We start from the raw sequence: 27,984 nt of genomic DNA on the forward strand, positions 1-27,984 counted from the left end.
TATATATATATATATATATATATATATATATATATATATGTTTGTTTGTTCATTTATTTAAATGTACATGGAATCCCTTTTTATCTTCTAATGACCTGCACATATAGGTACTCAACTAATGTTTGTATAATTTAAACAAGTCTTATTTATTGGACTTGGTGGAGGAAGATGCTGGGAGCCTGTGACTTATAGGGCTAGACTTTTAAAGTGAACTAGTCTTTTCCTACTCCTTAATACAGCTAGCTGATAAGGACTAGGACATTGAGTTAACTAGAAATACTTCTTGTTCTCTTTGAGGATCTGTGGCAATGAGCATGGGATGTCTTCAGTAAGTTGGCCTTTTGCTTCCATCAGTCTTTGGTGTTTATGTGTGTTTTATATGTGAGTTTAGCAGCTTGTTTGAAAAAGATATGGGGATTTTGGTGGATTTCAGGAGTGACTGAGGTGGAGTTTATGTAATATTGGGTCTAAGTGGAGCCATACTATAAGGCCTAAGTTTTTCCCTGTCCCCTTTATGCCTTTGAGCTATTCCCAGATCTTTTGGTATCATCAGTAGGGATCTTTGCATGACAGAGGCTGAGAGATAAGGAATAAGTACTTGATATTTGTTGTTTATGATACTAACTGGGCTCAGGGAAGCCATTATTGATATGTTTAAAATATGTGTTACTAAGCAAAGATTTTAGAAAAGTTTCTTCCTAGGCTCTCAAGTTCTCCTGTATTTTTAGTGAGTTTCCTACAATTGCTAGTAACTTTTCTGTTCCTGGGAACTTCCTCTGCATCCTAAGTGAAAGCTAGCCCTCATTGTAGCACTCTGGATCAGTGATACTTTTCTCAGCTGGTGAGCTTGAGAAATAGTTTCATCTTATTCTAAGCCACCATTCTTATAAAGTTTCTTGGAATGAGAATATTTGAAGTTAAAAAGCTTCCATCTTCATCTCACCCACTGCCTCTACCCTTCAATAGTAATTCATTTTTAAAGCTGGAAGGATTCTTAGAGATTATGTAGGCCCTTTTCTTACAGAGGAGGAACCTGAGACCTAGATGAAATGGGTAGTGACTTGCTCAAAACCACCTATCTATTTTAGGGAGGTATTAAAGGAAGGGACCATATAGAAAGGAGAATGTTAGGACTGGAACATGGTTTTGCCACTCTTGCTTTCTCCCTCTCAGAACTAAGCCTGATGATATCTTTGGTGGGTTATACCATAACTATATCCCTAACAACATGTGACAACAGAAGGAGAGAGGGTTAAATGGGAACACAAATATTAAGTACCAGTAGCAAGCAGAGAAAAAGCAAATAGCTGTCTGTGAGTCCTACACGCAGTGCACATGTGGCCTAGAATGGAGGCAGTTAGAAGATAACATAGACTGAAGGATTGTGTGCTAGGGCATACTATCAGACGTGGGACAGCAGGAAGCCCAGCCCAACCCTACCAGAGCTGAGTCCCCTTCTTTCATTGGAGATTCCATGATAATACCATAGATATCCTTCAGACAGTGTTTAGTTTCCTACTAAATATTCCTATAAGATAAGAATGTTTAAAACCCACAGTCCAAAAAACATTTTTTTCCAGTAGCTTCAACTTTTTCATTCATCTTTTCCCTTGCATGTATCTTATAGCAGACTAGTTTGTTTGGCATTTTCCCCACTTCACTGAGTACCTGTGATGTTATTGGCAATAAGTTCAGACATGTCCTTCCCTGGGGTGTTGAAGGAAGACATAGAAGCATTGGGCCTGGGTATCTGTGAGCCATAGAGTGGAGGACTGGCTGTCCCAGCTTCTCATTGCCAACACAGAAATCTTCCCTTTGGGCTTTTGCCTCTAGGGCTGAGGGGTGGCAGTCAAAGGAGGAGAGGCCCATGTCCTCTTCTGCATCACACTGCTACTTTGCTACAAGACACATGAGCCCTTTCAGGTTTTGTCATTCTCCAATTGACCCTGAGCTCTACAACCAGGTCCTGCAGATATTTTTCATCAGGGGTGTCTGATCAGTATGTGGTGACTAACATGATCTTATTCTCCTTTCAGTGATGTCATTTCCAGCAGAAGGTGTAGAGTCTGCTCTCAAAAATAACATAGAAGATGTGCGGTTGTTTTTAGACTCTAAGCATCCTGGGCATTATGCTGTTTACAATCTCTCTCCAAGAACATACAGGCCTTCCAGATTTCATAATCGGGTAAGTGGCAGATTTTTACTTTTATTTTCACTTTAGGCTTGCTGCAATGTATAGTGTGGTCATTGATAAATTGATATAGTTTTGCTTTGGAAGCAGCTCTCATTCAATTTCTTTATGCTTTTTTCCTGTTGCAACCAGTAAAGGTTTAGCTTAGCTTTTACCTTAAATCTAACTTTGAAATTCCGTAGAAGACTGAAATGGCAACTAGAAAAATGACATATGGGAAGAGGGGATTCAGGGTGAGTGGCTTGGGAAGGCAAGAATAAAGAAAATGTGTCCCCAGGATGTGGTCTGCTGCTTGTATTAGAAATGGAGAGAGTTGGCTGAACAATTTTAGCATGCAGGGAAAAGGCTTTTACACCCTGGCACAGGATATCTCTGATGGAATTCTCTGCCTCTTGCTCTTTTTCATCTTCTCTGATTTTCCTGCACATCTTCCCACATTACTTCCTTTCAGTATTTCACTTCAGTTTTACCAGGTATTTATTGAATTCCCTCTAGACTTGCCTTCTCAGTGTCCTTTCTTCACTCTGCACTATTTCATATAGGTCTTCCCCTTTTACTTTGTTTTCTCATATTCATCTTCCTTTTTAAAAGAATTTTCAGCATATAGATTTATTTCCCTTTATCAATAAAAATTACAGACTATTTAAGAGTAATGCACTTTGGTCTACATACTGATGAGTACTACATACTCATATTTACATAGAGGATTTTCTTTTTGATCCCTCTACTCTGAATAGGATATAATCCACTGAATAGTCCCCATTCTTTATGGGGTGGTAATATACCATTACATTGCTATACCATGTTTATTTAGCTATTCCTCAGTAAAGAGAACACAAGCATTAACCAACCCTCAAATTAATGGTATAGTCCCACTGAGGCCTCATGACAAGGGCCAAGGTCCAGTATAAAAGAAGATATCACTGTAAAGGCAATTTTCTTTTTGTGGCCATATCAGAAAGTCATTTAATAATAATTATTAATAAGTGCTGAAACCTTCAAGAGAAGAAATAATTAGTGGGGTCTTTGCTAAATTGACTAGGTTAATCCCGTATTGCTCAGCAGATTATTAAGGAAACTTTGGCTCCTTCCAACTGTGACCATTCTGGGCCTTCTGATTATCTTTACAAACAACTTTGGAATTTACATATCAAAAGCTTGCCTCCAGTTAGATAGTACTCTGATTTGCCAGTACTCATTTGCCAGTCTTCCAGATAACTTTTCCGTTAAGAATCTTCTTTCTCTCATTTTCATTTTCTCTACTTCCTTATCAAATATTATGGAGACATGAAAAATATGACCTTTGGCTATAATAGAAATTTGGAATTGACCAAGTTATAATGGGACTGATAACTTTGATGTAATCCACTACATTGTTCAATCTGTCTGTCTATGATGTCAATCAGATAATCAGTGAGTAATGATATGCTAATAAAAGCATTAGCCAAAATCTCCTCATGGGTGGAGGCAATGGAGATTTTCTCTGAATCTAATCCTGTGTTGGAGTCTTCTTTCTTCTTTCTCCTTTTCTTTTCTTTATCCTGTATTTCACATTTTGCAGTTCCCTTACAGTTTAAGAACCTGCCTGACCTTTATGCTACATTGACTGTAACACCTTAGTTATTGGGCACATTTTTTGCCCCCTCTTTTTTCCTCAAACCTCTAACTCTTTTGCTTTCTTTCAGCTAAGGAAATTGAAGCCATCCAATGTGAGCTGTTCCTCTTCTTCCCCTTCTCTTCATCTAAAAAGCCTATGACAGCATCTCCCATTCTCTGGCCTTTCTCTTTGCCAATCATTCTACTTGTGATCTTTATTCTTGTCCCTGTCTTCTAATCATAATAACTATAACCATTAGCATTTATATGGCAATTAAGGTTTGAAGAGTGCTTTACATGCATTATTTCATTTGATCCTCATAATAACTCAAGGAGGTAGATGGTACTACTTTCTGTTTTACAGTTGAGAAACTGAGGATGAGAGAAGCTCATTGACTTGTCCTTGGTCATGTAGCTGGCATATATCAAAGGCAGGTTTTGAACTCATGCCTTAATGACTTGAAGTCCCCTGTGTGCTATCTACCATGCTGCTAGGCTGCTTCAAGGCCACCCACTTTTTCTAATCATTAATGCTTCCCTATGTTCTGGTTCCTTTCCTGCTGTCTTCAAACATACCGATTTTTCTCCCTTCCCCAAAAGAATCTTCAGTAGTTCATAACATCCCCTTAAGCTCTTGCCTTCTCTCTTCTCCTTCCTTTTTTCTTCCATACTCCTGAAATAGCATACATGTGCTGCTTTTCCTCTTCTTGCCCTTCTTGTCCTTTCGTGGTTCTGGCTTCTGATCTCATTACTAGACCAGAACTGCTCTCTCCAAAGCAAAGCTGGTAACCAGCAAACTCTTTAATTATTAACCTATGATCTTGTTTAGGATTTCTGCCTCTTTCTACATGCCCCATTTGCTACTATCTCCCTGGTACTTTGGCCCTACATCAGTGCTTGTCTGGGAGCATCTCACACTCAACATTATTAAATTTTAAGTATTAAGCCTGAATTTGTTATCTTTCCCCAAAACCCATTCCTTTTCTGAGCTTTTCTTTTTGTCTGAAATACCACCATACTTTGAATCTGTTAGGTTTGTAACCTTGGCTGTCTGAGACTTCTCATTCTTGCTCATCCTACATATCTCTTTTGTTGCCATATTTGCTAGTTTTAGTAAGACAAAATGTCCAACACCTTTCTACTCAGAGCTGCCTCCTCTTAGTACATAATAAGTGCTTTAAAATGGATTGGTTTCTTCTCCTCCAAAGGATGTGGGTATTTTTCTTTCAATGTATAATTCAAAAATGCTTCCCCATAAACCCAAAGAGCCCAACTTTTGGGACATGAATCCACTATTTGACAAAAACTGCTGGGAAATTTGGAAAACAATATGGGAGAGATTAGGTCTAGATCAACATCTCACACCCTACACCAAGATAAATTCAGAATGGGTGAATGACTTGAATATAAAGAGGGAAACTATAAATAAGTTAAGTGAACACAGAATAGTATACTTGTCAGATCTCTGGGAAAGGAAAGACTTTAAAACCAAGCAAGAGTTAGAGAAAATTACAAAATGTAAATTAAATGGTTTTGATTATATTAAACTAAAAAGCTTTTGTACAAACAAAAACAATGTAGTCAAAATCAGGAGGGAAACAACAAATTGGGAAAAAATCTTTATAACGAAAAACTCCGACAGGGGTCTAATCACTCAAATATACAAGGAGTTAAAGCAATTGTATAAAAAATCAAGCCATTCCCCAATTGATAAATGGGCAAGAGACATGAATAGGCAATTTTCAGGTAAAGAAATCAAAAGTATTAATAAGCACATGAGAAAGTGTTCCAAATCTCTAATAATCAGAGAAATGCAAATCAAAACAACTCTGAGGTATCACCTCACACCTAGCAGATTGGCTAAAATGAAAGAAGGGGAGAGTAATGAATGTTGGAGGGGATGTGGCAAAATTGGGACATTAATGCATTGCTGGTGGAGTTGTGAACTGATCCAGCCATTCTGGCTGGCAATTTGGAATCATGCTCAAAGGGCTATAAAAGAATGCCTGCCCTTTGACCCAGCCATACCATTGCTGGGTTTGTACCCCAAAGAGATCATAGATAAACAGACATGTACAAAAATATTTATAGCTGCGCTTTTTGTGGTGGCAAAAAACTGGAAAAGGAGGGAATGTCCTTCAATTGGGGAATGGCTGAACAAACTGTGGTATATGCGGGTGATGGAATACTATTGTGCTAAAAGGAATAATAAACTGGAGGAGTTCCAGGCGAACTGGAGAGACCTCCGGGATCTGATGCAGAGCGAAAGGAGCAGAGCCAAAAGAACATTGTACACAGAGACTGATATACTGTGGTAAAATTGAATGTAATGGGCTTCTGTACCAGCAGCAATGCAATGACCCAGGACAATTCTGAGGGATTTATGGTAAAGAATGCTACCCACATTCAGAGGAAGGACTGCAGGAGAGGAAACATATAAGAAAAGCAACTGCTTGAACGCATGGGTCGGGGCGGACATGATTGAGGGTGTGGACTCGAAACTACCACACCAATGCAACTACCAACAATTGGGAAATTGGTCTTGATCAAGGATACATGACAAAACCAGTGGAAAAGTGCGTCGGTCATGGGTGGGGGGAGTGCGGGGGGTGAAGGGGAAAATAGGAGCATGAAACATGTAACCATGTTAAAAATGATTATCAATAAATGTTAAAAAAAAAAAAATGCTTCCCCAAATTAACAAATTTAGACCTTTACTAAAGACATGGGTTTGCTTGCTTTTCCATTTCCCTATCAGTGTTAAATTTTGTCTTCTTAATATAGGTTTTTCCCAGTGTATATGGATTTTCTTCTGTGTACATATGAAGAATTGATAATAGGGAAAAATAAAAATGACACTAGATGACCTTGATGATGTAAAAAAAAACTTGATTCTTAACCGAGTTGGCATTTCCCCTTTAGGTTTCAGAATGTGGTTGGCCAGCAAGACGAGCACCAAACCTTCAAAATCTTTATAACATCTGCAAGAATATGCATTTATGGCTAAAACAAGACCACAAAAATGTTTGCATCGTGCACTGCATTGTGAGTAGGAGTCTTAAATGGTATCTTTGATTTTTTTATCAAGTCCATTTTGAGATTGCACAGAGACCCTCTGATCCAGAACATAATCAATGGGAGAATGATTGAGTGACATTTTCCTTGAAGGATTTTAAGAATTATTAAGAGAAACATTTCCTTATGAACATGTGAACCCAATTTCAAGCTGATTTCAGGACTGAATGTGGAGTAGAAGGTGATTGCCTCAGTAAGACTCTTTTAAAAGATGCTTCATAATTCTAGAAACATGCTGATACTTTTAAGGTCTTCCTGGAATTATTTACAGTAAACTGGGTATTTAGTTACTGTCTCTTATCCTTGGTACCCTTCAAATGGTTGGAAGCAGTTACTCATTTGTAGGATTTATGTTTTATCTTTTCCTGGAGAAGGCCCAGAAAACATCTGACTTAAAATATAGAGTGGACAATAGAACAAGGGAACTGTGGACCAAAATTTTGGTAAAAGTAGTCCTTGGCAGAACTGGACACAAAGTGCACAGTCTTTTAAACATTCTGCATAGTCGTGATAGTATTTACATTTATGCAATAGGATATATGGCATACACTTACACATGTATTGGTGCCAGAAATTTTATACCTTCTTCATCTATATTTGTTTATATTTTGTTATTTTGTGATAGAAAGACCAAATAATTGTCTCCAGAAGGCCCTTCATCCAATGTACACATGTAACTAAGGAACCGAAAGGGAATTCCTAAAGAACTACTATATCTTTTCTCCCATGAGTATATTAATACCAAGCAGATCAGCTAATTTATACCTTGGAAGTCAGATCCTGAGGATGAATGTGGCACAGGACAAAACATAGGAAGGTAGTAGGAAGTCAAAAGAGTAAGTCAAGTTTCCCAAACATCCAAACATGATGCTAAAGTAGATCATGCATGCATGTATGCACACACACCATGAGAGCTCTAAGCTTGAATTCTACTGAAGAGTTAGGATTTTCTTATTTATACTCAGGGGTTCTTGAGTTTATACATTCATTAAGAAAGTCTGCATATGGATACAGACTCATTATTATGTGGATGAACTGCAAGTTCCAGCCCCTGCTTATAGATTGTCCTTGTGGATCTTTATGGTAACTGAACTCAGCTCTCATGATTCTAACAGGTTCTTGACACGTTAGAAGTCTAGAAGCAATACATTTTCTGTAAATGGCATATTTATGATTATGTCTTTGTGGTCAGCAGAGGACTGCCTTATTCTTCATGGTGCATAAGAAAGCTTATCTTTTAAAGCACCTGATTGTGAGTAAATTGAAGCCAAAATCAAGATTTTTACACTACTTTTTAATAATTGTGCTGAGACAAATAGTGTGTGGGGGGGCTTATAAAAGAAGCCAGATTTAAAGCAAAAATCTTATATTTTTAGGAATAAAAATTGAGCGCACTGTCTTTCAGGTATTTGTAGATCTATATAGAAGGTAAAGGCAGGAAACCAATAGAATGCTGTAACAAATGGGTAAGCTTGGGGGTAGTATTTAGAATTGGTTGAGGAAATATAATTGTTCTTAACTGCCATGCCATGGAGATCAGGAAGGGGGCATAAAAAATGTCCTTGGAGTTATTCTAGATCTTTTTTTTCTCCTAAAAACCCTTACATTCTATCTTAGAATCAATATTGTATATTGGTTCTAAGGCAGAAGAATGGTAAGGCCTAGGCAATGGGGGTCAAGTGACTTGCCCAGGGTCACACAGCTAGAAGTGTCTGAGGCCAGATTTGAACCTACGACCTTCCATCCTTAGGTCTGGCTCTCATTCTACTGAGCTACCCAGCTGCCCCCCTAGATCATTCTTATCTCAATTCAGTATGAATTATTTGTATCACATTATCTCCCACTATGACAGGGAACGATTTGGTATTATAAGTACAATATTTTTAATTATTGATTTTTAGGATGGAAGAGCTGCATCAGCTGTTGTTGTTTGCTCCTTTTTATGTTTCTGTCGTCTTTTCACCACTGCTGAGGCTGCAGTTTATATGTTTAGTATGAAACGCTGTCCACCTGGCATCTGGCCATCACATAAAAGGTACAGTTAGACTTTATTTTATTTTTGGTTTACTTCAGTGCTCATGGTATTACAAATGGTATTTAGATCCTAGGACTTAGTGGTAACATGTTTTCAAGATGAATGTAACATGTTTGTCTGATACAGCTAATTATAATTAGTCCAGCAGTGATTTGGCATTAATGTTCTTTATTCTAAATATGTATTTAGAATATAGAAGGTGATATTTTGAGAATTAAGTTACCAAAGTCTATCACTACTCTTGTTTCAGAATAGCATTCTTTCTTGTGTTTGAAGCTATTAAGTTGATCAAATAAAAGAAGCACAACTGGCCACATAACATGATCAACGTTATCCTCCCTGTGGCCTTGCGTATATGTATTTCTATAGCCATTATCATCAGTCCTGATAACCTTCTAGTTCATTAGGTGTTCACCTAAGGATTGTGAATTCTCTCCAGTAATTCTGAAATTTGGGATCATGGGAAGGCTAGTGGGCCATAAATTCCATACCTAGGGTAAGTGAAACATATACCACCTCTATCCATCTCTGTGGCCCTCATCACTTTTCTGAGCTGTAGGCCTTCCTCAGAGCATCTCCATTTCAGTGTTCTGCTGGCACCTGAGACTCAGCCTATCTAAAACTGAACTCATCATCTTTCCTTCTAAATCTGCTCTTTTTCCTGACTTAAATGTTTATTTCTATGGTAATATTTTTACACTGTCTTCCATATTTGAAGACAGTATGTATATATATATATATATATANTAGGGAAAAATAAAAATGACACTAGATGACCTTGATGATGTAAAAAAAAACTTGATTCTTAACCGAGTTGGCATTTCCCCTTTAGGTTTCAGAATGTGGTTGGCCAGCAAGACGAGCACCAAACCTTCAAAATCTTTATAACATCTGCAAGAATATGCATTTATGGCTAAAACAAGACCACAAAAATGTTTGCATCGTGCACTGCATTGTGAGTAGGAGTCTTAAATGGTATCTTTGATTTTTTTATCAAGTCCATTTTGAGATTGCACAGAGACCCTCTGATCCAGAACATAATCAATGGGAGAATGATTGAGTGACATTTTCCTTGAAGGATTTTAAGAATTATTAAGAGAAACATTTCCTTATGAACATGTGAACCCAATTTCAAGCTGATTTCAGGACTGAATGTGGAGTAGAAGGTGATTGCCTCAGTAAGACTCTTTTAAAAGATGCTTCATAATTCTAGAAACATGCTGATACTTTTAAGGTCTTCCTGGAATTATTTACAGTAAACTGGGTATTTAGTTACTGTCTCTTATCCTTGGTACCCTTCAAATGGTTGGAAGCAGTTACTCATTTGTAGGATTTATGTTTTATCTTTTCCTGGAGAAGGCCCAGAAAACATCTGACTTAAAATATAGAGTGGACAATAGAACAAGGGAACTGTGGACCAAAATTTTGGTAAAAGTAGTCCTTGGCAGAACTGGACACAAAGTGCACAGTCTTTTAAACATTCTGCATAGTCGTGATAGTATTTACATTTATGCAATAGGATATATGGCATACACTTACACATGTATTGGTGCCAGAAATTTTATACCTTCTTCATCTATATTTGTTTATATTTTGTTATTTTGTGATAGAAAGACCAAATAATTGTCTCCAGAAGGCCCTTCATCCAATGTACACATGTAACTAAGGAACCGAAAGGGAATTCCTAAAGAACTACTATATCTTTTCTCCCATGAGTATATTAATACCAAGCAGATCAGCTAATTTATACCTTGGAAGTCAGATCCTGAGGATGAATGTGGCACAGGACAAAACATAGGAAGGTAGTAGGAAGTCAAAAGAGTAAGTCAAGTTTCCCAAACATCCAAACATGATGCTAAAGTAGATCATGCATGCATGTATGCACACACACCATGAGAGCTCTAAGCTTGAATTCTACTGAAGAGTTAGGATTTTCTTATTTATACTCAGGGGTTCTTGAGTTTATACATTCATTAAGAAAGTCTGCATATGGATACAGACTCATTATTATGTGGATGAACTGCAAGTTCCAGCCCCTGCTTATAGATTGTCCTTGTGGATCTTTATGGTAACTGAACTCAGCTCTCATGATTCTAACAGGTTCTTGACACGTTAGAAGTCTAGAAGCAATACATTTTCTGTAAATGGCATATTTATGATTATGTCTTTGTGGTCAGCAGAGGACTGCCTTATTCTTCATGGTGCATAAGAAAGCTTATCTTTTAAAGCACCTGATTGTGAGTAAATTGAAGCCAAAATCAAGATTTTTACACTACTTTTTAATAATTGTGCTGAGACAAATAGTGTGTGGGGGGGCTTATAAAAGAAGCCAGATTTAAAGCAAAAATCTTATATTTTTAGGAATAAAAATTGAGCGCACTGTCTTTCAGGTATTTGTAGATCTATATAGAAGGTAAAGGCAGGAAACCAATAGAATGCTGTAACAAATGGGTAAGCTTGGGGGTAGTATTTAGAATTGGTTGAGGAAATATAATTGTTCTTAACTGCCATGCCATGGAGATCAGGAAGGGGGCATAAAAAATGTCCTTGGAGTTATTCTAGATCTTTTTTTTCTCCTAAAAACCCTTACATTCTATCTTAGAATCAATATTGTATATTGGTTCTAAGGCAGAAGAATGGTAAGGCCTAGGCAATGGGGGTCAAGTGACTTGCCCAGGGTCACACAGCTAGAAGTGTCTGAGGCCAGATTTGAACCTACGACCTTCCATCCTTAGGTCTGGCTCTCATTCTACTGAGCTACCCAGCTGCCCCCCTAGATCATTCTTATCTCAATTCAGTATGAATTATTTGTATCACATTATCTCCCACTATGACAGGGAACGATTTGGTATTATAAGTACAATATTTTTAATTATTGATTTTTAGGATGGAAGAGCTGCATCAGCTGTTGTTGTTTGCTCCTTTTTATGTTTCTGTCGTCTTTTCACCACTGCTGAGGCTGCAGTTTATATGTTTAGTATGAAACGCTGTCCACCTGGCATCTGGCCATCACATAAAAGGTACAGTTAGACTTTATTTTATTTTTGGTTTACTTCAGTGCTCATGGTATTACAAATGGTATTTAGATCCTAGGACTTAGTGGTAACATGTTTTCAAGATGAATGTAACATGTTTGTCTGATACAGCTAATTATAATTAGTCCAGCAGTGATTTGGCATTAATGTTCTTTATTCTAAATATGTATTTAGAATATAGAAGGTGATATTTTGAGAATTAAGTTACCAAAGTCTATCACTACTCTTGTTTCAGAATAGCATTCTTTCTTGTGTTTGAAGCTATTAAGTTGATCAAATAAAAGAAGCACAACTGGCCACATAACATGATCAACGTTATCCTCCCTGTGGCCTTGCGTATATGTATTTCTATAGCCATTATCATCAGTCCTGATAACCTTCTAGTTCATTAGGTGTTCACCTAAGGATTGTGAATTCTCTCCAGTAATTCTGAAATTTGGGATCATGGGAAGGCTAGTGGGCCATAAATTCCATACCTAGGGTAAGTGAAACATATACCACCTCTATCCATCTCTGTGGCCCTCATCACTTTTCTGAGCTGTAGGCCTTCCTCAGAGCATCTCCATTTCAGTGTTCTGCTGGCACCTGAGACTCAGCCTATCTAAAACTGAACTCATCATCTTTCCTTCTAAATCTGCTCTTTTTCCTGACTTAAATGTTTATTTCTATGGTAATATTTTTACACTGTCTTCCATATTTGAAGACAGTATGTATATATATATATATATATTTTGGGGGGGGGTCATTCTTCAGGCATTGGATCCAGTTACTAAAGTTTGCTGAAGTGCTCGCTTCGGCAGCACATATACTAAAGTTTGCTGAAATTCTTACCCAGATATCATAGGCTCATAGACTTAAAGCTGAAATGAGGTTGTCTAGGTCATTGATATCAAGTATATATAGAATATGATCCCTGACTTAGAAAACCATAAATTAACATTATCTCTATTTTATTGTGGTCATTTGTTTTGTTAAGTATTTCTCAATTACCTCTTAATCTGGTTTGGCTACACTTGTGGGTCCCAGGTATCTGCACTCTGGGCCTACCCTCTCATTCTCCAGATGACTTCATAACAAAATCCATTGGCCTTTCGTGTCTTTATCCTCCTGGACTCCTCTGTAGCACAAAGCACTACTGGCCACCTTCCTCCTTAGTACATCATAGTCTATCCTCCCTTGATATTAAACCATCATCACCAGATTAAAGTGATTTTTATTGGCATCTTAACAGGTCCTTCTGCTTGTACATTCTTCCTTCCAGTCTGCTTGATACTGATTAAGATTGATCATATGCATTCAAATATATTTATACATTCCCTGTTTCCTACTGAGTAAAATTCATATTCCTTCACCTGGCATTCAAAACCTTCCATAATCTGGTGCTACCCTTTCCAACATTGTTATTTTATTTTCCTCTCTATCGTCTGTATTCTGGCCAAAATTAAATACAAATTATACCTGTAAAAAATAATCATTTTCTTGCCTTTCTGCTTTGCTTACCACCATTCCTCTTCATCTGTTACAACAAACTGATGTTGTTGTGTTATTTTATTCATGTCTGACTCTTTGTAAATTCATTTCAGGTTTTCTTGGCAAAGATTCTAGAGCAGCTTACTATTTCTTTCTCCAGTTCATTTTACAGATGAGGACATTGAGGCAAACAGGGTTAAATAACCCAGAATGACAAGTGTCTTGAGGCTAGATTAGAACTCAGGAAGATGAGTATTCCTGACTCCAGGCCCAGCATTCTTATCCACTATGTCACTTAGCAGCCCTATTAAACTCTTACTTAACCTTTAAAGTACATCGGAAATTCCAGCTTCTATATGTCTTTCTGGACCTCTGCTATTGATTGTTTTTTCATTTGAACTTTACATGGTATATTTTCTCCACTTTTCTAATCCCAAGTAGGTTGTAAGCTCTATGAAACAGGGATGATCTCTTATCTAAAATTTGTATTTGATCTAGTACCTAGCAGAAGACTGTGACTATAGCTCCTTGGAAGAATAATTATCAGATTCTATGTCCTGTCTAGTCTTGTTCCTTAGATTGATCTAGACACCAAATGTTGAGAATGGATAAGAAAATGTGCTAGCTAGAGGCATTATATAGGCTGGTGTGAATTATTTATAGCACTCTTCTGAGTTGACTATAAAAATAATTAGAAATGAGAATTATCAGAACTCTTTTCCTAGTGCAGTTCAAATTCAACTCAGCAAATAAATGCTAAGCATTTATGGTTTGCTGAGTATGCAGAAATGAAACAGCCCATAGATCTGGCCCTCCAGGAACTTAGAGGAAATAGGGATGGGGAAAGGGGTTGGTTAAAAAAAAAAATACACAGATGACTGAAATAATGCTGTGATTTGGAGAAGTCCAAATAATTGTTTGGGTGAGATACAGAGAGGAGGAGGAGGCAGAGAAAGAGAGACAGATAGATAGACACATACATGTATCACTTGCAACTTGAGACATTAGGGAAAACTTTATGGTGGGAATAATATTTGAACAAATATTGAAAAGGTTAGAGCCTACCTTGTGAAATACATGGGACAAGTATATTTCTGATTTACATGTAAGGAAATGTAACTCCAGATAAATTCTCAAAAGATGTTTGCCTGTGCTTAGAAAAAACATAACTCCTTTCATTGCCTTCCTCCACCCCACACCATTCCCCATCCTCAAAAATGTATGGTTGTATCTGGGCAGGGAGTATGAAAGGGGAGACCAAGAAGGGGCAGGGTATCTTGAGAAATGGAGCTAAAGCATGAGCTGGAGGCAGAATCTTGAAATCCTGACAGCCTTGAACTTAGCATAGAACTAATTAAAGCTGGAAAGTTAAAAAGTTTTTTAATTTTAAAAATCTGATTTTAAGAAGTATTATATTAAGCATAATTTTAAGGATAATTATTAATTTGTATCCATCCTGTCATCATGATTTCTAGTGAGTTTTGGAATTTCTGACATTAATAGTTATGGTAGCAGCTGGGTTAGAGTATAGACACTGTTCTCACTTCTACACTCTCCTACCCCAACCACACACATTTTTCATTTTTCCTTTATGCCTTTGTTTAGGGGCACACCATCTTGGTATTTAAAAATGTGCTGTAATGTATCCATGTCTGAACTTTAATTCAGACTAAAAACTATGTAACTGAAATATGCCCCCAAATTTATCTAGTTCAATGAATTCTCAAATCATAAATCCCATTGACAAGATTCCCAGATAAGTGATCACCTGACCTCTTTGGAGGGAGCTTTAAGAGATCATCTTGTTGTAACCTTTCCCTGATAACTAAGTATAACTAAAGTATATTATGGATTTTGGAGAAGATCTCCAGGTATAATCATTCCACAGCAAGACCTCAGGCTTCAAAGTCAAAAAGTTTTTCCTTGAATTCAGCTGGGTTTCTTATTTCTGTGATTACATGGCTATATTCTTTTGTTCATTTTTCTTGGAGCTGAAGAGAAAAATTAGCTTCTTTCCGGCAGCTTTTAAAAAAATATTGATAAACAATGACATGAGCAATATGTAAATATGTATTATATCAAAGTATAAGAATAATTTAAATCAGACTATTCTCGGGGGGAAGGAAGGAGGGGAAAAATCTGAATTTTTAAAAAGCCAAGAAATAGTTATCAAAAATCGTTACTTGTAACTGAAGAAATTTTTAAAAATGGGAGAAAATGTTGTAATACCAAGGCTTTTCCAAAAGTTTGAGTTGAAGTGAAAAGACCCTGGGCCAAAGTGATGAGTGATGTGAAAAAGAGGATTGGAGTGAGGGTGGGATCTGAGAAATGTTATGGTGAAATCCACTGACTTTAGCAACAACAGATTGGATATCATGGAAGAAGAAGAGAGCCAATTTCAGAACTAGGAAGATCTCATTTTAAGGCTTACTTCTAACACATACTGGCTATTTTCCCTGGGCAAGTAAAGTCTCAGTACTCTAGGTGATTTTTAAGACTACAAATTGAGAGAGTAGTTTCATCAGTGAAGCAGGTTTTTAGCAAGAGCCAAACTGTCATTATCCCTATATAATTTTATTGAGTTTGAGTGCCAGGTAGCAATGCCCAAGTTTTCAAATGTGTTCTCTCCTTTCTTCCTATTTAGCTCTGGTCTTGCTCATTAACCATCTGTACCATGAGAAAGAAAACAAACAAACACACACACACGCACACACACACACACACACACACCATTTTTTAAAAAATAGGGACTATAAAACTATATACTATTTATGTACAACCTTTCCAGGTTGTTGTTGAAATTTTGATTAAAATTACAGTCAGTATTTATGTAAGACTTTAAGGTTTGCTAAATACTTTCCATATATTCTCATTTGATCACAACTATCCTGTAAAGAAGATGCTATTATTGTCTCCATTTTATAGATGAAGAAACTGGTACTGAGAGATTAAGTGATGGGTCCAGAGTCACATAGCTAGTGTCTTGAGACAGTATTCAAACCCAAATCTTCTTGGCTTCAAGTTAGTTGAAAGAATATCATCCGAGAGAGAATAGAAGGCCTGTCAAAGCAGAAATACTAAGGTCTTAACTACCTTTTAATCTGTGACACCATTTCAGGTGATTTGATTTAGGTTTATGGACTTCATTTTTCATAGAATATTCTCAGTTTATGTATATAGTCAAGGGAAGCCTCCTGAACTCTTACAGCACTCATCATCTGTCCTTGCTTCTTTTACATTTAGCAAATTCTGATCTTTTGTTGTTAGATAATTCTTCATATGTATTATTGCTTAATTGGACTGTGAGGTCCTACAAGGTAGGGACCATATTTGTCCTTTTAACTACGTTCCTCTACAATGCCAATGCTATAGTAGCAACTTCTTAGTGAATATTTGTTGATGACTACATCTTGTCAGTAAGTTTGACTTCTGTTAGCTGTCACAAGTTAAGGTCGTCACAAGGAATAGAAAACACTTCTAGATTGCCATTTCTTGGGATAGTGACTTCCCATCTAGGACTGACAATCTCTCTGGTGGTGGAGTTGGTTTTGTTGACTTGCAGGCCCTGACTCTGAATCAAGAACAATGATATTCGGGTTCTTGTTTCCCATTTGAAGTGATAAGTGATGACATTGGAACTCTATTATAGCTTTCTTGAAGTTACCATTTTAATGAACCTTTATGCATATAATTGGAGCTAAATGACTGTCATAGAGAGCAGTCATCTTGCTCTATTATCTTTATATCCCTGGTCCACAAAGTTGGCTCTATGTTTGTTGCTCTTTGGCTTTATAGGTATATAGAGTACATGTGTGACATGATGGCAGAAGAACCCATTATCCCCCATAGTAAACCAATCCTTATTAAAGCAGTCGTGATGACACCAGTGCCCCTGTTCAGCAAGCAGAGAAATGGCTGTAGACCCTTTTGTGAAGTCTATGTGGGAGATGAACGAGTGACCACTACATCTCAGGAGTATGATAAAATGAAGTAAGTTCAGACTAGTACATCTCTTGTCCTTCCTTTGTTAACAGTTATGTGTCGGTAATTCTGTGGTGTCAATTTGATATTAGAATTGCTCCTGTATCTATACTCATTGAGTATCTGTAAGCTGAGCAGACCCATTCTGAAGGTGGTGTAGTGTATCCAAATAAATAAAACCTCATACAGACAGTATAGTTATGCAAAGTGAAATAAAGCCAGAAGTTAGCCAGAGGGTAGGAAATTCAGTTTGCAAACCATTATTGTTTTTATAGTCATTCATTGATGTTAACTACTTAAACTTTGTGGGAAGCAACTTCTTATAGAAAAAGAAAATATTTCTGGAAAAATTTTCTCTCCAAAAGACCTAAAAAGATCAATTAATAAAATTTGTTATTTTATGAATTTTTCATTTTTGAAAAAAGTTAATATCTTTAGAAAATGCATTTCTCTTGTTTTTGAATATGTTCGGGTTATAATGTAAGTTTGGCTTCATCATGGAGATCTTTAGCATGGCAGCTATTTATTTTCATATAAAATAAACTTAGGTAAACAATTAATTTATATTTCTGTTATTTAGGGATTTTAAAATTGAGGATGGCAAAGCAGTAATTCCATTGGGCATAACAGTCCAGGGTGATGTACTCATTGTCATTTATCATGCAAGATCAACACTGGGAGGAAGATTGCAAGCTAAGGTAATGGACTTAGTAGAAGACCTTATCTTTTCTTACTCTTGTCATGCATTGATCACTCACTTTCTCTATCATATTTGTTACCAGTGGCTAGTTTTCCCAGGAATTTAATTGAGTTCTGAATGCCTGTGCTATTAGACATTATTGAAGGATAAAAGGAAACAAACATATAATTGGTCAACTATGAAAACTTGGCTACTCTCAGCAGTGCAGTGATCTGGGATAGTTCTGAAAGATTTATAATGGAGAGTGCTATCTACTTGAGAAAGAACTGTTGGAGTTGGATGGATATGTTTCAAAGCATATATCTTTCACACCAGTTTATTATTTTGGGATGCTGCTTTTGTATGAGTATGCTCCTAGAACAATGACCAATATGGAAATATGTTTTGCTTACCATCGCCCAGTGTGGTGAGGGAAGAGAGGGAAATGGTTTGGATCTTATAATTTTGAAAAATGTATGTTGAAAATTATTATTACATATAATTGGGAAAATAAAATGTCTTTGAAATAAAAAACTAAAGAAACAAAAACAAAAAAAAAACCTCCACATAATTGGAGAGAACAAAGATACTCAAATGAAGTAACTTGAGAACAATGAAAATTCAATTTAGTTCAGTTTAATAAGTCTTTATTTAGTGGCTACCATGTGCCAGTCATTGTATAAGATACTGAGGAGACAAAGACAAAAATGAAACATTGCGCCCTTGTGGAACGTGCCACAGGTGGTGTTCAGCTTAGTTAAATACAAGGGTAGTTTAGAAAGAGAGACAACATTAATAACTGGAAGGGAAGGTGTGGATCAGAAAAGGCTTTTACTTAAGCACTGGCACCTGAAATAAGCCTTAAGGGAATTCTAAAAGTTGGAAGTGAGAGGGGAATGTAGGCAAGGCCTATGTAAACATGTAGAAGGGAGTAGGTAGTAGGCCATTTTGGCTTAAATATTGAATGTATAAAGAGGCTAGTAAAATTAAATAAATCTGTAATGGTATATTAGTGGCTTGATTGTGGAGAACTGTAAAGGTCAAGGTGAAGAGTTTGTACTTTATCCTAGCTATAGGGAACCATTGAAAGTTTTGAACAGTAAAGAGATATGATTATTTCTCTCTTAGAATATTAATTTGTCAGACATTTATAAAATGCTTTGGAAAAGGGAGTGATTTCTGGTAGTAAGACAAATTAAGAGGTTATAATAGTTCAGATAGAGGATAGCTAGGTGGTTCAGTGGCTAAAGAGCCTAGCCTGGAGTCAAGATTTCATGGGTTCAAATGTGACCCTAGTCACTTCCTAGTTGTGTGACTCTGGGCAATTCGATTCATCTCAGTTGCCTCTCCTATACTATTATTCTGTCTTGAAACCAATACTTAGTAGTGATTCTAAGATAGAAGGCAAAGGTTTAAAAAAAAAGTCCAAGTAGAAGGTGATAGGACCTAAAATAGGGTAATTAATGATTTTATATATATCTATTTATATCTATATCGAGAGAAATATTTAAATTTTGCAAAGCGATTTGTAATTTTTTTCTTATTTTATCCTTATAAACAGCCCTGAGAGGCAAGTGCTATTATTACTTCCATTTTAAAGATGAGGAAACTAATAGGCTAAATGACCTGTTCAGGGTCACCTAGTTATTTAATGTTTGAAGTTAGATTGGAACTCAGGTCTTCCTGACTATAGGGCCAGCTTTTGTGTACTGTGGCATCCCATAAGGATTTCTATGTCAGCCATTGCACAAAATACCATATCATTCTTTGATTCATTTAACCTATGTTTCTGAGCATATATAATATGCAGGGCCCTATGGAAGTATTCCAGAGAAGGGACAGATTTTAGTCTGAGAAACCAGTTAGGAAGTTGGAGAAACAGAGGTAAGGAGAGCCTAAATCTGGCTTCTCTAGGAATTCTTCCAGTGCTAGTGGGGTGAAACCACCAGAATTGCATATAATCTAGGATCTGGAAGAAACTCATTGATTTTTTTTTCCCCCTAAAATTGATTACAACGTGAAAGCTGTTTTTCAGTTTGGAGAAGCTAGAGAGGCTGAAAATGGTAATGGAGAAGATAAATCCTACAGCAGTGTGGTGGGTAACCCCACTATGATGAGTGGGAAAGAGGGAGTGGCCACTGATAGCCCTTAGAAAATGAGTGATGAATGGATGCTTTGGTCATATGGGGCTATGCCCGAGTGACTGATTCACATACTTGGAATGCAAATTCTACCATTGCTTTTTGCCAAGTTTGCCTGGTAGCAAATGCCATATTTGCATTTCTCATGAGATTGTCTAACTTGGAACTGCTTTGTTTCTTATAAGGTCCTTTGCTGTTTAAACACACATCATCAAAGATTACAACTCCATTTTGATTGAACTGTTTGATATTGAAAAAAATGTGATATTCAAAATTAAATAAATGAAAGTTTTTTAGCTTGCACATCATTATTTGGAATATTTTCACTGTCATGTCACAGTAATGTGTTCTTCTAGTAGGTGTTCTTCTAGAAGTAAAATGGATGGACACTTGTTGGACTAAAATCATGATACTTTTGTTAGGTTCATAAATCATCTTTGTTTTGTCATTCCTAGATGGCTTCGATGAAGATGTTTCAGATTCAGTTCCACACGGGCTTTGTGCCCCGAAATGCTACAACTGTGAAGTTTGCCAAGTAGGTTAATGTTGGAAATTGTGGATTTGGGGAAGATCTTGTTCTGGGTGGAGTTAGATAGACTATCTAGATATTGCAATGAAATGAAAAGGTCTAAAATGGAGTAATAGTAAGAGAATTAAAGGGAAAGCCAAGAATCACACATTGCTAAGTTTGGTCAAGTAAGAAAGTCTAGTATCATTGACAAAACCAGTTACAAAACTCTTACCTTCAGTCTTATTGATTTTAAGGCAGAAGAGTGGGAATGGGGGTTAAGTGATTTGCTCAGGATCACACAGCTAGAAAATTTCTGAGGCCAGATTTGAATCCAAGACCTCCCATTTCTAGGTCTGGTGCTCTATCCACCAAGCCACATAAGTGCCTTGATGTCATATACTCTTTACTACTGTTTTGTGGCATTTATTTAGAAAATATTCTTACCATAGTAAATTAAGATCCGATCATTGCCATTCTGCTGTAACTAGTCTCTTAACTGTGCAAGGCTCCTGCTCTTAATCTGTGTCGTTTCAATGGAGAAAGGGTTTCTATGACAAATCATTGGGTTAATCTTGGGGTCTTGCATGCAGATATTGTATTGGTTCCCTTTTCCAGAATGTAGCCCCATCAAGAGGCAATGTAAGTTGGCCAGGGTGTTTTTTAAGTCCAACATATTGGACTTGCCACGTTTTAAAAAAAATATTCTCAGGGAGACTAAGAAGAGCTACTGCTGTGAGTATATGGCTTTTCCCCTTCCTTGATAAAGCTTACATTAGAGTCTTGGATGGTGCTTGGAAAGTTCTGATCCCTACTGGGTTATTGTCATGTGAAGTGAAGAGTTTGAATGAGGTGATTTTAAAGGACTTTTAGTTTTGTTATCCTAAGTCAGATTTCTTGCTTTGATACCTATTCCAATCAGTGGTAGAGTGTAAGGAAGAGTGAGTATTTCTGGATTGCTATATGTTAATGTCCTACTGGATACTGTTGGTACTCACTGATGAGTGCACCTTGCTCATAAGACTTTCATTGTTCCCTCATCATCTCTTGGGGTAAGGACAGGCTCCTGCCCACCGTCGCAGCTCAGAGGCTGAGGGCTGGTCCTGAAAGGAATCTTTATGGGGGCTGTAGGAGGAGGAGAGGGAAGGGAAAGGCTGTCTCCATCCCTGGGACAGTAATGGTTTCTTGCTATGTTTCTTCTGGAATTGTCCCCTGAATTTGTGTGAGATTTTCTTCATGTTGCAGCTGAGTGTGCTGCCTGAGAACTTTGCTCATCAGGACCCCATCATTCAGAGGTTATTTAGTTTTAATTTCATTTGAGTTTCCCTACTTTTCAAATTTTATACATACATAATTTTATTTTTTTTGCTTCCTTCCTTTCCATACTCTTCTGTTCTTCTCTGTCTCTTTCTCTTGCTTTTGTCTTTTCCTGATTTACAAATGAACTTTAAACATTTCATAATACATTTTTTGAATTTTATACAGAAAATGTGTTAATTCTCCACTTCTGAATTACCCACTTTGTGGTGGTCTATAAGAAGAAATCAATGGCCTTGATTCTTCATGTGTAAAATGAAGAGTGAAGATTAAAGACTCCTTCATAGCCCTTTAGCTTCAACAGTATGCATGCATTCTCACTTTGGAATTGTTGTTGATCTGTCACTTATTCAACCTAAATTTATGGACATCATTACAATCTATGACTCCTTAACATAATTGCCAGTCCAACTAATCTTACATTTTTATGGTTTTCAACACACTTTCATATAAATTATATTACTTGGAAGTATTTAGAAAGGAAGATCTTTGATAAACAATTGCTTGAATGCATGGATTGAGGCGGCCATGAATGGGAAATAGACCCTGAACAAGGACACTTGTTACAACCAGTGGAAATGTGCGTTGGCCATGGGTGGGGGGAGAGCGGGGGGGTGAAGGGGAAAGTAGGGGCATAAAGTATGTAAACAGTTTAAAAACGAATATTAATAAATGTCTAATAAAAAAAAGAAAACAAAAGAAAGGAAGATCTTTGAAATGAGCATACTTAAATATCATTGTTCCACTGAAGGTGTAAGTTAGGCAGCAGACCGAAGGAAGGCAGATCTTCCTACACTGGTAATGTGCTGTAATGGTGAGGTTATACTTTTCACTCCATTGTAAAGTTAGGAGTTGAGCTGGGAGGCAGGTGAAGAGGAGAAGGAGCAGGTGGACAGCTTTCTAGCTTCTCTTGCATCAAATGTTCATTTCTGATCTTCATTGTTTTACTTGAGAGCCTCTGAATTCTCATAGAAACATTCCAAGGTTCAGTAGTTTGGGAATTATTTCCCTTTGCATTAGTCTTACTTAGGTTCCTGGAAATCAACTCAGATAATTGACAGTTGATTGACTGTAAAACTAAAAAATAAAGGAAATTTCAGAGTTGAACATTGGATGAATATTTCCCAGGAGGCTGACTAAATATTTAGGCTTGCAAATAAATTAAGATTATTCTTCCTAAGAACTAGTTTTAGAGCCAGAAGGTCTGCACTTGAATTCTGGCTTTGCCATGCTCATCATTGTGGGACTACAAATAGGTCATTTTCCTCTTCTGGACCTCTCTTTCCACTTCTGCAACATGGGTATAATAATAGTTGCAGTACATATCTTATGGAGGTGTTATGAGGATCAAATAGGAACATATATGAAGGGTTGTAAACCTGGAGCATCATGTAAGTGGCAGCCATTATTATTCTAATGCTTTTCACCCCACAGTAGTAGAGCTTCTGCCACAGAAGCAAACATGTACCTCTACATCCCTGTTATGGAGATATTATCAGTGAGCCCTTCTTTGTTGAGAATATCCTTTGAATTTCCTTGGAGACTACTTTAGGGAAGTCTGAATCAGAAAAAAACAGCTGAAGAGAACCTTTGCTGCTAAATAGAGAACATAACTGAAAATTCAATAGAAATTTAAACAGAATATTAATCCTTTCAAGAGGTCTAGAGAGATGAAGAAGCTGTACCCTCTTCTGAGGAAGAGACCATGATACTCTGGCAGCTTCCTATAGAAGCTTCCTATCATCCTCATTGTTAATTGGAAACAAAAGAGCCCTTGCAGTTGCTGATTAGGTAGTTAGGTGACCAGTATTTTAGACTCATGTATACTTTGATACTTCTGCCGATAACAGTGGTGATTTTGATCATCATCAGTTATTGCCATCATTGTTTTTATTAATATATTTTGTTTTCACATAACCTTCATTTAATTTCTGATTATATGCACTGTTTGTCTGTCTGTCTCTGGTCTCTCTGTCTTGTTTCACTGTCTCTCTTATCTGTCTTTCTCTGTCTCTGTCTCCTTTCTCTCCCCATCTCCCTTTTGAGAGGAGAAAGAGTTTATGGCTGCTGACAGTATTTGCAACATTTTATATCCATAGTTTCCCACCTCTGTAATGACAGAAAGTACATTTTCTCATACTTCCTCTATGGTATAACTTCAGGCCCTTTATTTTGTTTATAGAGTTGTATGCCTTTTTGAAAGCATTTTGAAAGTACAAGTAGAATTGAAAGATTATCTAAATTAGGGGTTCTTTTTGTTGGTGCCATGGACCCTTTTGGCAGCCTGGCAATTCAGTCTACAGTCTTCTCTGAATCATGTTTTTAGATGCACAAAACAAAATATGTAGGATTACAAAGGAAACCAATTATGTTATATATATTTTTTAAAGTGCTTGCTTCTGCAGCACATATACTAAAAAAAAGGTCATGGAAACCAGGATAAGAATCCCTGATCTAAAAGGAGAAAAGTCAAGACAAGTGTTTCTCTCTTGTTTGGAACACAAATTCTTGGTTTAGATTACTTATTGAGTGTTAAGTATTAGATTAAGATAGTTGGTAAATTTCTTGAAGTTAAAATTCTGATTGTGTTGCTTGTTATCTTAATGTCTTCAGGTATGATCTGGATGCATGTGACATTCAAGAGAAATACCCTGATTTATTTCAAGTGAATCTTGAAGTAGAAGTGGAACCCAGAGACAGGCCAAGTCTTGAGACTCCACCATGGGATAACTTAAATATGAAGGGACTGAATCCAAAAATTCTGTTTTCCAGCCGGGAGGAGCAGCAAGATATTTTGTCTAAATTTGGTAAAACTAATTATTTGAACTAATGAAAATACCTACTTTATTTTCTTATAACAGAGGAATTTTATTTTTGAATACTTAATCTCCTTGACAAAAATAGCCATTTTTATTAACTATCTGCATTGTCAATTGGGTTTTTATTTTATTTTGTTAATAGAAAAAGTCCAGAATATGATTTGTGCTTTATTAATTTACTGAGCTATTCTAGTCATTGGCATATTTTGTACAGATAGTAAGGAAAGTTGACCATTTCAGAGTCTCAAATTTTTTAACTGCTGACAGACCTTTTTACAGCAAAGGACATTGGAATGCCATGTCAATTTTGGGATAAGTAAGGCTTAGGCCCATTCTAGAAGTCAGTCTGTTTTTAAGTAATCCAACAACTTTCTGAACAGATTCTAGAGCAGACTTTTACCAGACCTTGGATCTAGAAGAAAGAACAAATAATCAATTCTCTTTGATGTGTGACATTTTTTTTCCTCTCTTTCCCTACAGTAGCCAGGATGGGGCTTAAAGTTTTCACTGTCTCGATGGCTGGTTTTTTTAGAGAAAGGGTCATAACTAGGGCTGGTATGGTTGAATAGTTTTTCATATTAAGTTTGTTCTATTGTCCTTCCTTTGTTTTCAGATAGATGTATAGTATATTTAAAAGTTTTATGTTGAAACTAATTTGAGAAAAATTTTCTTGTTTTCATGTAAAAAAAAGGTGGGGAAATACCATCTAGCTAGTTAATTTTGGAACATTGCTACATAAAAGATAATACTTTTATATGTGTTCTGTTATAGCTATAGAGCAGCACATTTTCTAGATAGGTAAACAGTTATTCAAATCAATTACCCTGTTAGGAGTTGACCTGGGAGGGAGGAGAAGAGAAGGATTAAGTGAATAGCTTTTCAGCTTCTTCAGGGTCAAGTTATTGCCATTGTTTTACTTGAGAGCTTCTGAATTCCCACAAAAGCATTCCAACACTATGTGATTTGGGAGTTATTTCCATTTTGCATTAGTCTCTCTCAGGTTCTAAAAAGTAAGAGTGACCATGTTCATTCAATCTAATTAAAGTTAAAATCTTGGTAATAGTATCATCTTTCTTTAAAGCCTAAAAAAGAGAAAAATTCTTTCTTATGTTATGATACAGTATTCGTGAAACGCTTTTACATTGAGTCATATTTTAAGTACATAAAGGAAACTTAATGGTGAAGTAATCCTGTAGTGATTTTGTTTATAAAGCAGAAGGATTTTTAGAAAGTACCACTTAATTTAGTTATTCTAATAAATTAAGTTACTGATTTATTAGATTTACTTAAAATAGCTTTTTTCTGTTGTGAGAACCCTAGTTGAATTGATTCTTTATTAAGTTTTTATAATTATGTCATTCATTTGGATTTCCTAAATGCCTATCATAGATGCATACTGCTGAAATATATATATATATATATATATAGAGAGAGAGAGAGAGAGAGAGAGAGAGAGAATGAATGAATGAATGAATGAATGAATGGATGGATGGATGAATGAATGAATGAATGGTAAATAGAGAGTCCCTCTCTTGGAGAATATGCAACCTAATTTGTTGCCTTTGTTTGACATTTCACACTAGGCAAACCTGAGCTTCCTAGACAGCCTGGATCCACAGCCCAGTATGAGGCAGAAGCTTCCCAGCAGTCCCCTGAAAGTGTACCCACAGAGTCAGACTCACCACAGAGTAATAGCACCGAGACAAACAACTTTTTTAATACATTGGACTGGCAAGGTATGGGGTGTGGAGAGGGGCCTCTGTGCATTGTTTGATGTGCTAGATTGATCTGACTTCATAAAATTTTGAGAATTGACATATCAGGTCAAGCTAGCAACCTTTCCAGCCCAGGCCGGATTTGACACTGATACTAGGGGCTCTGAAGAGCACAATGTCCCCCACTTTCCCCCCACTTTTTTTTGACTTTCAAGACATTACCTCAGAAGGGTAAGTATAACCCCAATATTACTTTTTTTTAATTAAAAATTTTTTTTTACTCAAGCTTACATATTTTTTTCTCCCTCCTTACCATTTGTAATAAATAAGCATTATAATACAAAAACAGATTTCCATATTGACCATGTCCAAAATTATATATCTCATTCTGTATATTAGTCAGCACCAGCTCTCCTTTAGGAGGTGGGTAACATTCATCAGTCCCCACATCACTGATCATTGTAATGATCTGAATTTTTAAGTCTTTTATTGCTCATTTTTACAGTGCGGTTCTGTTCACTCAGCATCAGTTCGCATAAACCTTCCCAAGTTTCTCTGAAACCATCCTTCTTCATTTCATACAACACAATATTACTCCATCTTACTTACATACCATTGCTTATTCAACCATTCCATAGTTGATGGACACCCTCTTAATTTCCAGTTCTTTGCCATGACAACAAGAACTGCTATACATATTTTTGTTTATATGGGAGCTTTTCCTCTTTTTTTTTGATATCTTTGCAGTCTAGGCCTATTAGTGGATCAAAGGGTGTGACATTTAATGACTTTTGAGGTGCTAGTTCCAAATGGCTTCCAGAATGGCTAGTCTGGGTCATTGTTAGAGCTACAGAGCATTAGTTTGCCTTTTTATGTGTAGCTTCTTCAAAATTTGTCATTTTCTTTTTATGTCAACTTTGCCAATCTGATGAGTATAAGATGGAACCTCAGAATAGCTTTAATTTGCACTTTCCTAATTATTAATGATTTGTATCATTTTTATGGTTATAGAAAATTGAATTTTTTTCCCTTGAGAAACAGGCTGTTCATATCCTTTATTCATTAAAGAATGTCTCATATTTTTATAAATTTGATTCAATTCCTTATGTGTCTTGGAAATAAGATTTTTATGAGAGAAACTTGCCATATACATTTTTTCCCAGGTATTTGTTTTCTTTCTAATCTTAACTGCATTTGGATTTGTATAAAAGTTTTTAATTTTATATGGTCAAAATTCTGTTTTTTGTGATTCACCTTGTCCCTTGTTCAGTCATTTTTTCTTTTCATAGATCAAAGATAATTTCTTCTTTGTTCTTCTAACTTATTTATGATGTGACTATATGTCAAGGTCATGTGTCATTGCTTCCTATATGAAAATTAAGCTCATCTATTCATCATCCTGGAGATACACTATAGTCATTC

The 27,984-nt window shown here is 36.5% G+C and overlaps 1 protein-coding gene across 1 annotated transcript in view; it reads left to right on the plus strand.

Moving 5' to 3' along the window:
- Positions 1–27,984, plus strand: part of GAK (cyclin G associated kinase) — a 123,977-nt gene that overhangs the window by 71,050 nt on the left and 24,943 nt on the right. Inside the window, exons 13-20 of the mRNA XM_044680615.1 lie at positions 2,037–2,185; positions 6,710–6,832; positions 8,764–8,897; positions 17,198–17,392; positions 17,964–18,081; positions 20,659–20,738; positions 24,642–24,835; positions 26,431–26,583. Coding sequence (XP_044536550.1) covers positions 2,037–2,185; positions 6,710–6,832; positions 8,764–8,897; positions 17,198–17,392; positions 17,964–18,081; positions 20,659–20,738; positions 24,642–24,835; positions 26,431–26,583 — 1,146 coding nt within the window. The remainder of the gene's footprint in view (positions 1–2,036; positions 2,186–6,709; positions 6,833–8,763; positions 8,898–17,197; positions 17,393–17,963; positions 18,082–20,658; positions 20,739–24,641; positions 24,836–26,430; positions 26,584–27,984) is intronic.

Source organism: Gracilinanus agilis, chromosome 6, assembly GCF_016433145.1.
Source record: "Gracilinanus agilis isolate LMUSP501 chromosome 6, AgileGrace, whole genome shotgun sequence".
NCBI classification, from domain to species: domain Eukaryota; kingdom Metazoa; phylum Chordata; class Mammalia; order Didelphimorphia; family Didelphidae; genus Gracilinanus; species Gracilinanus agilis.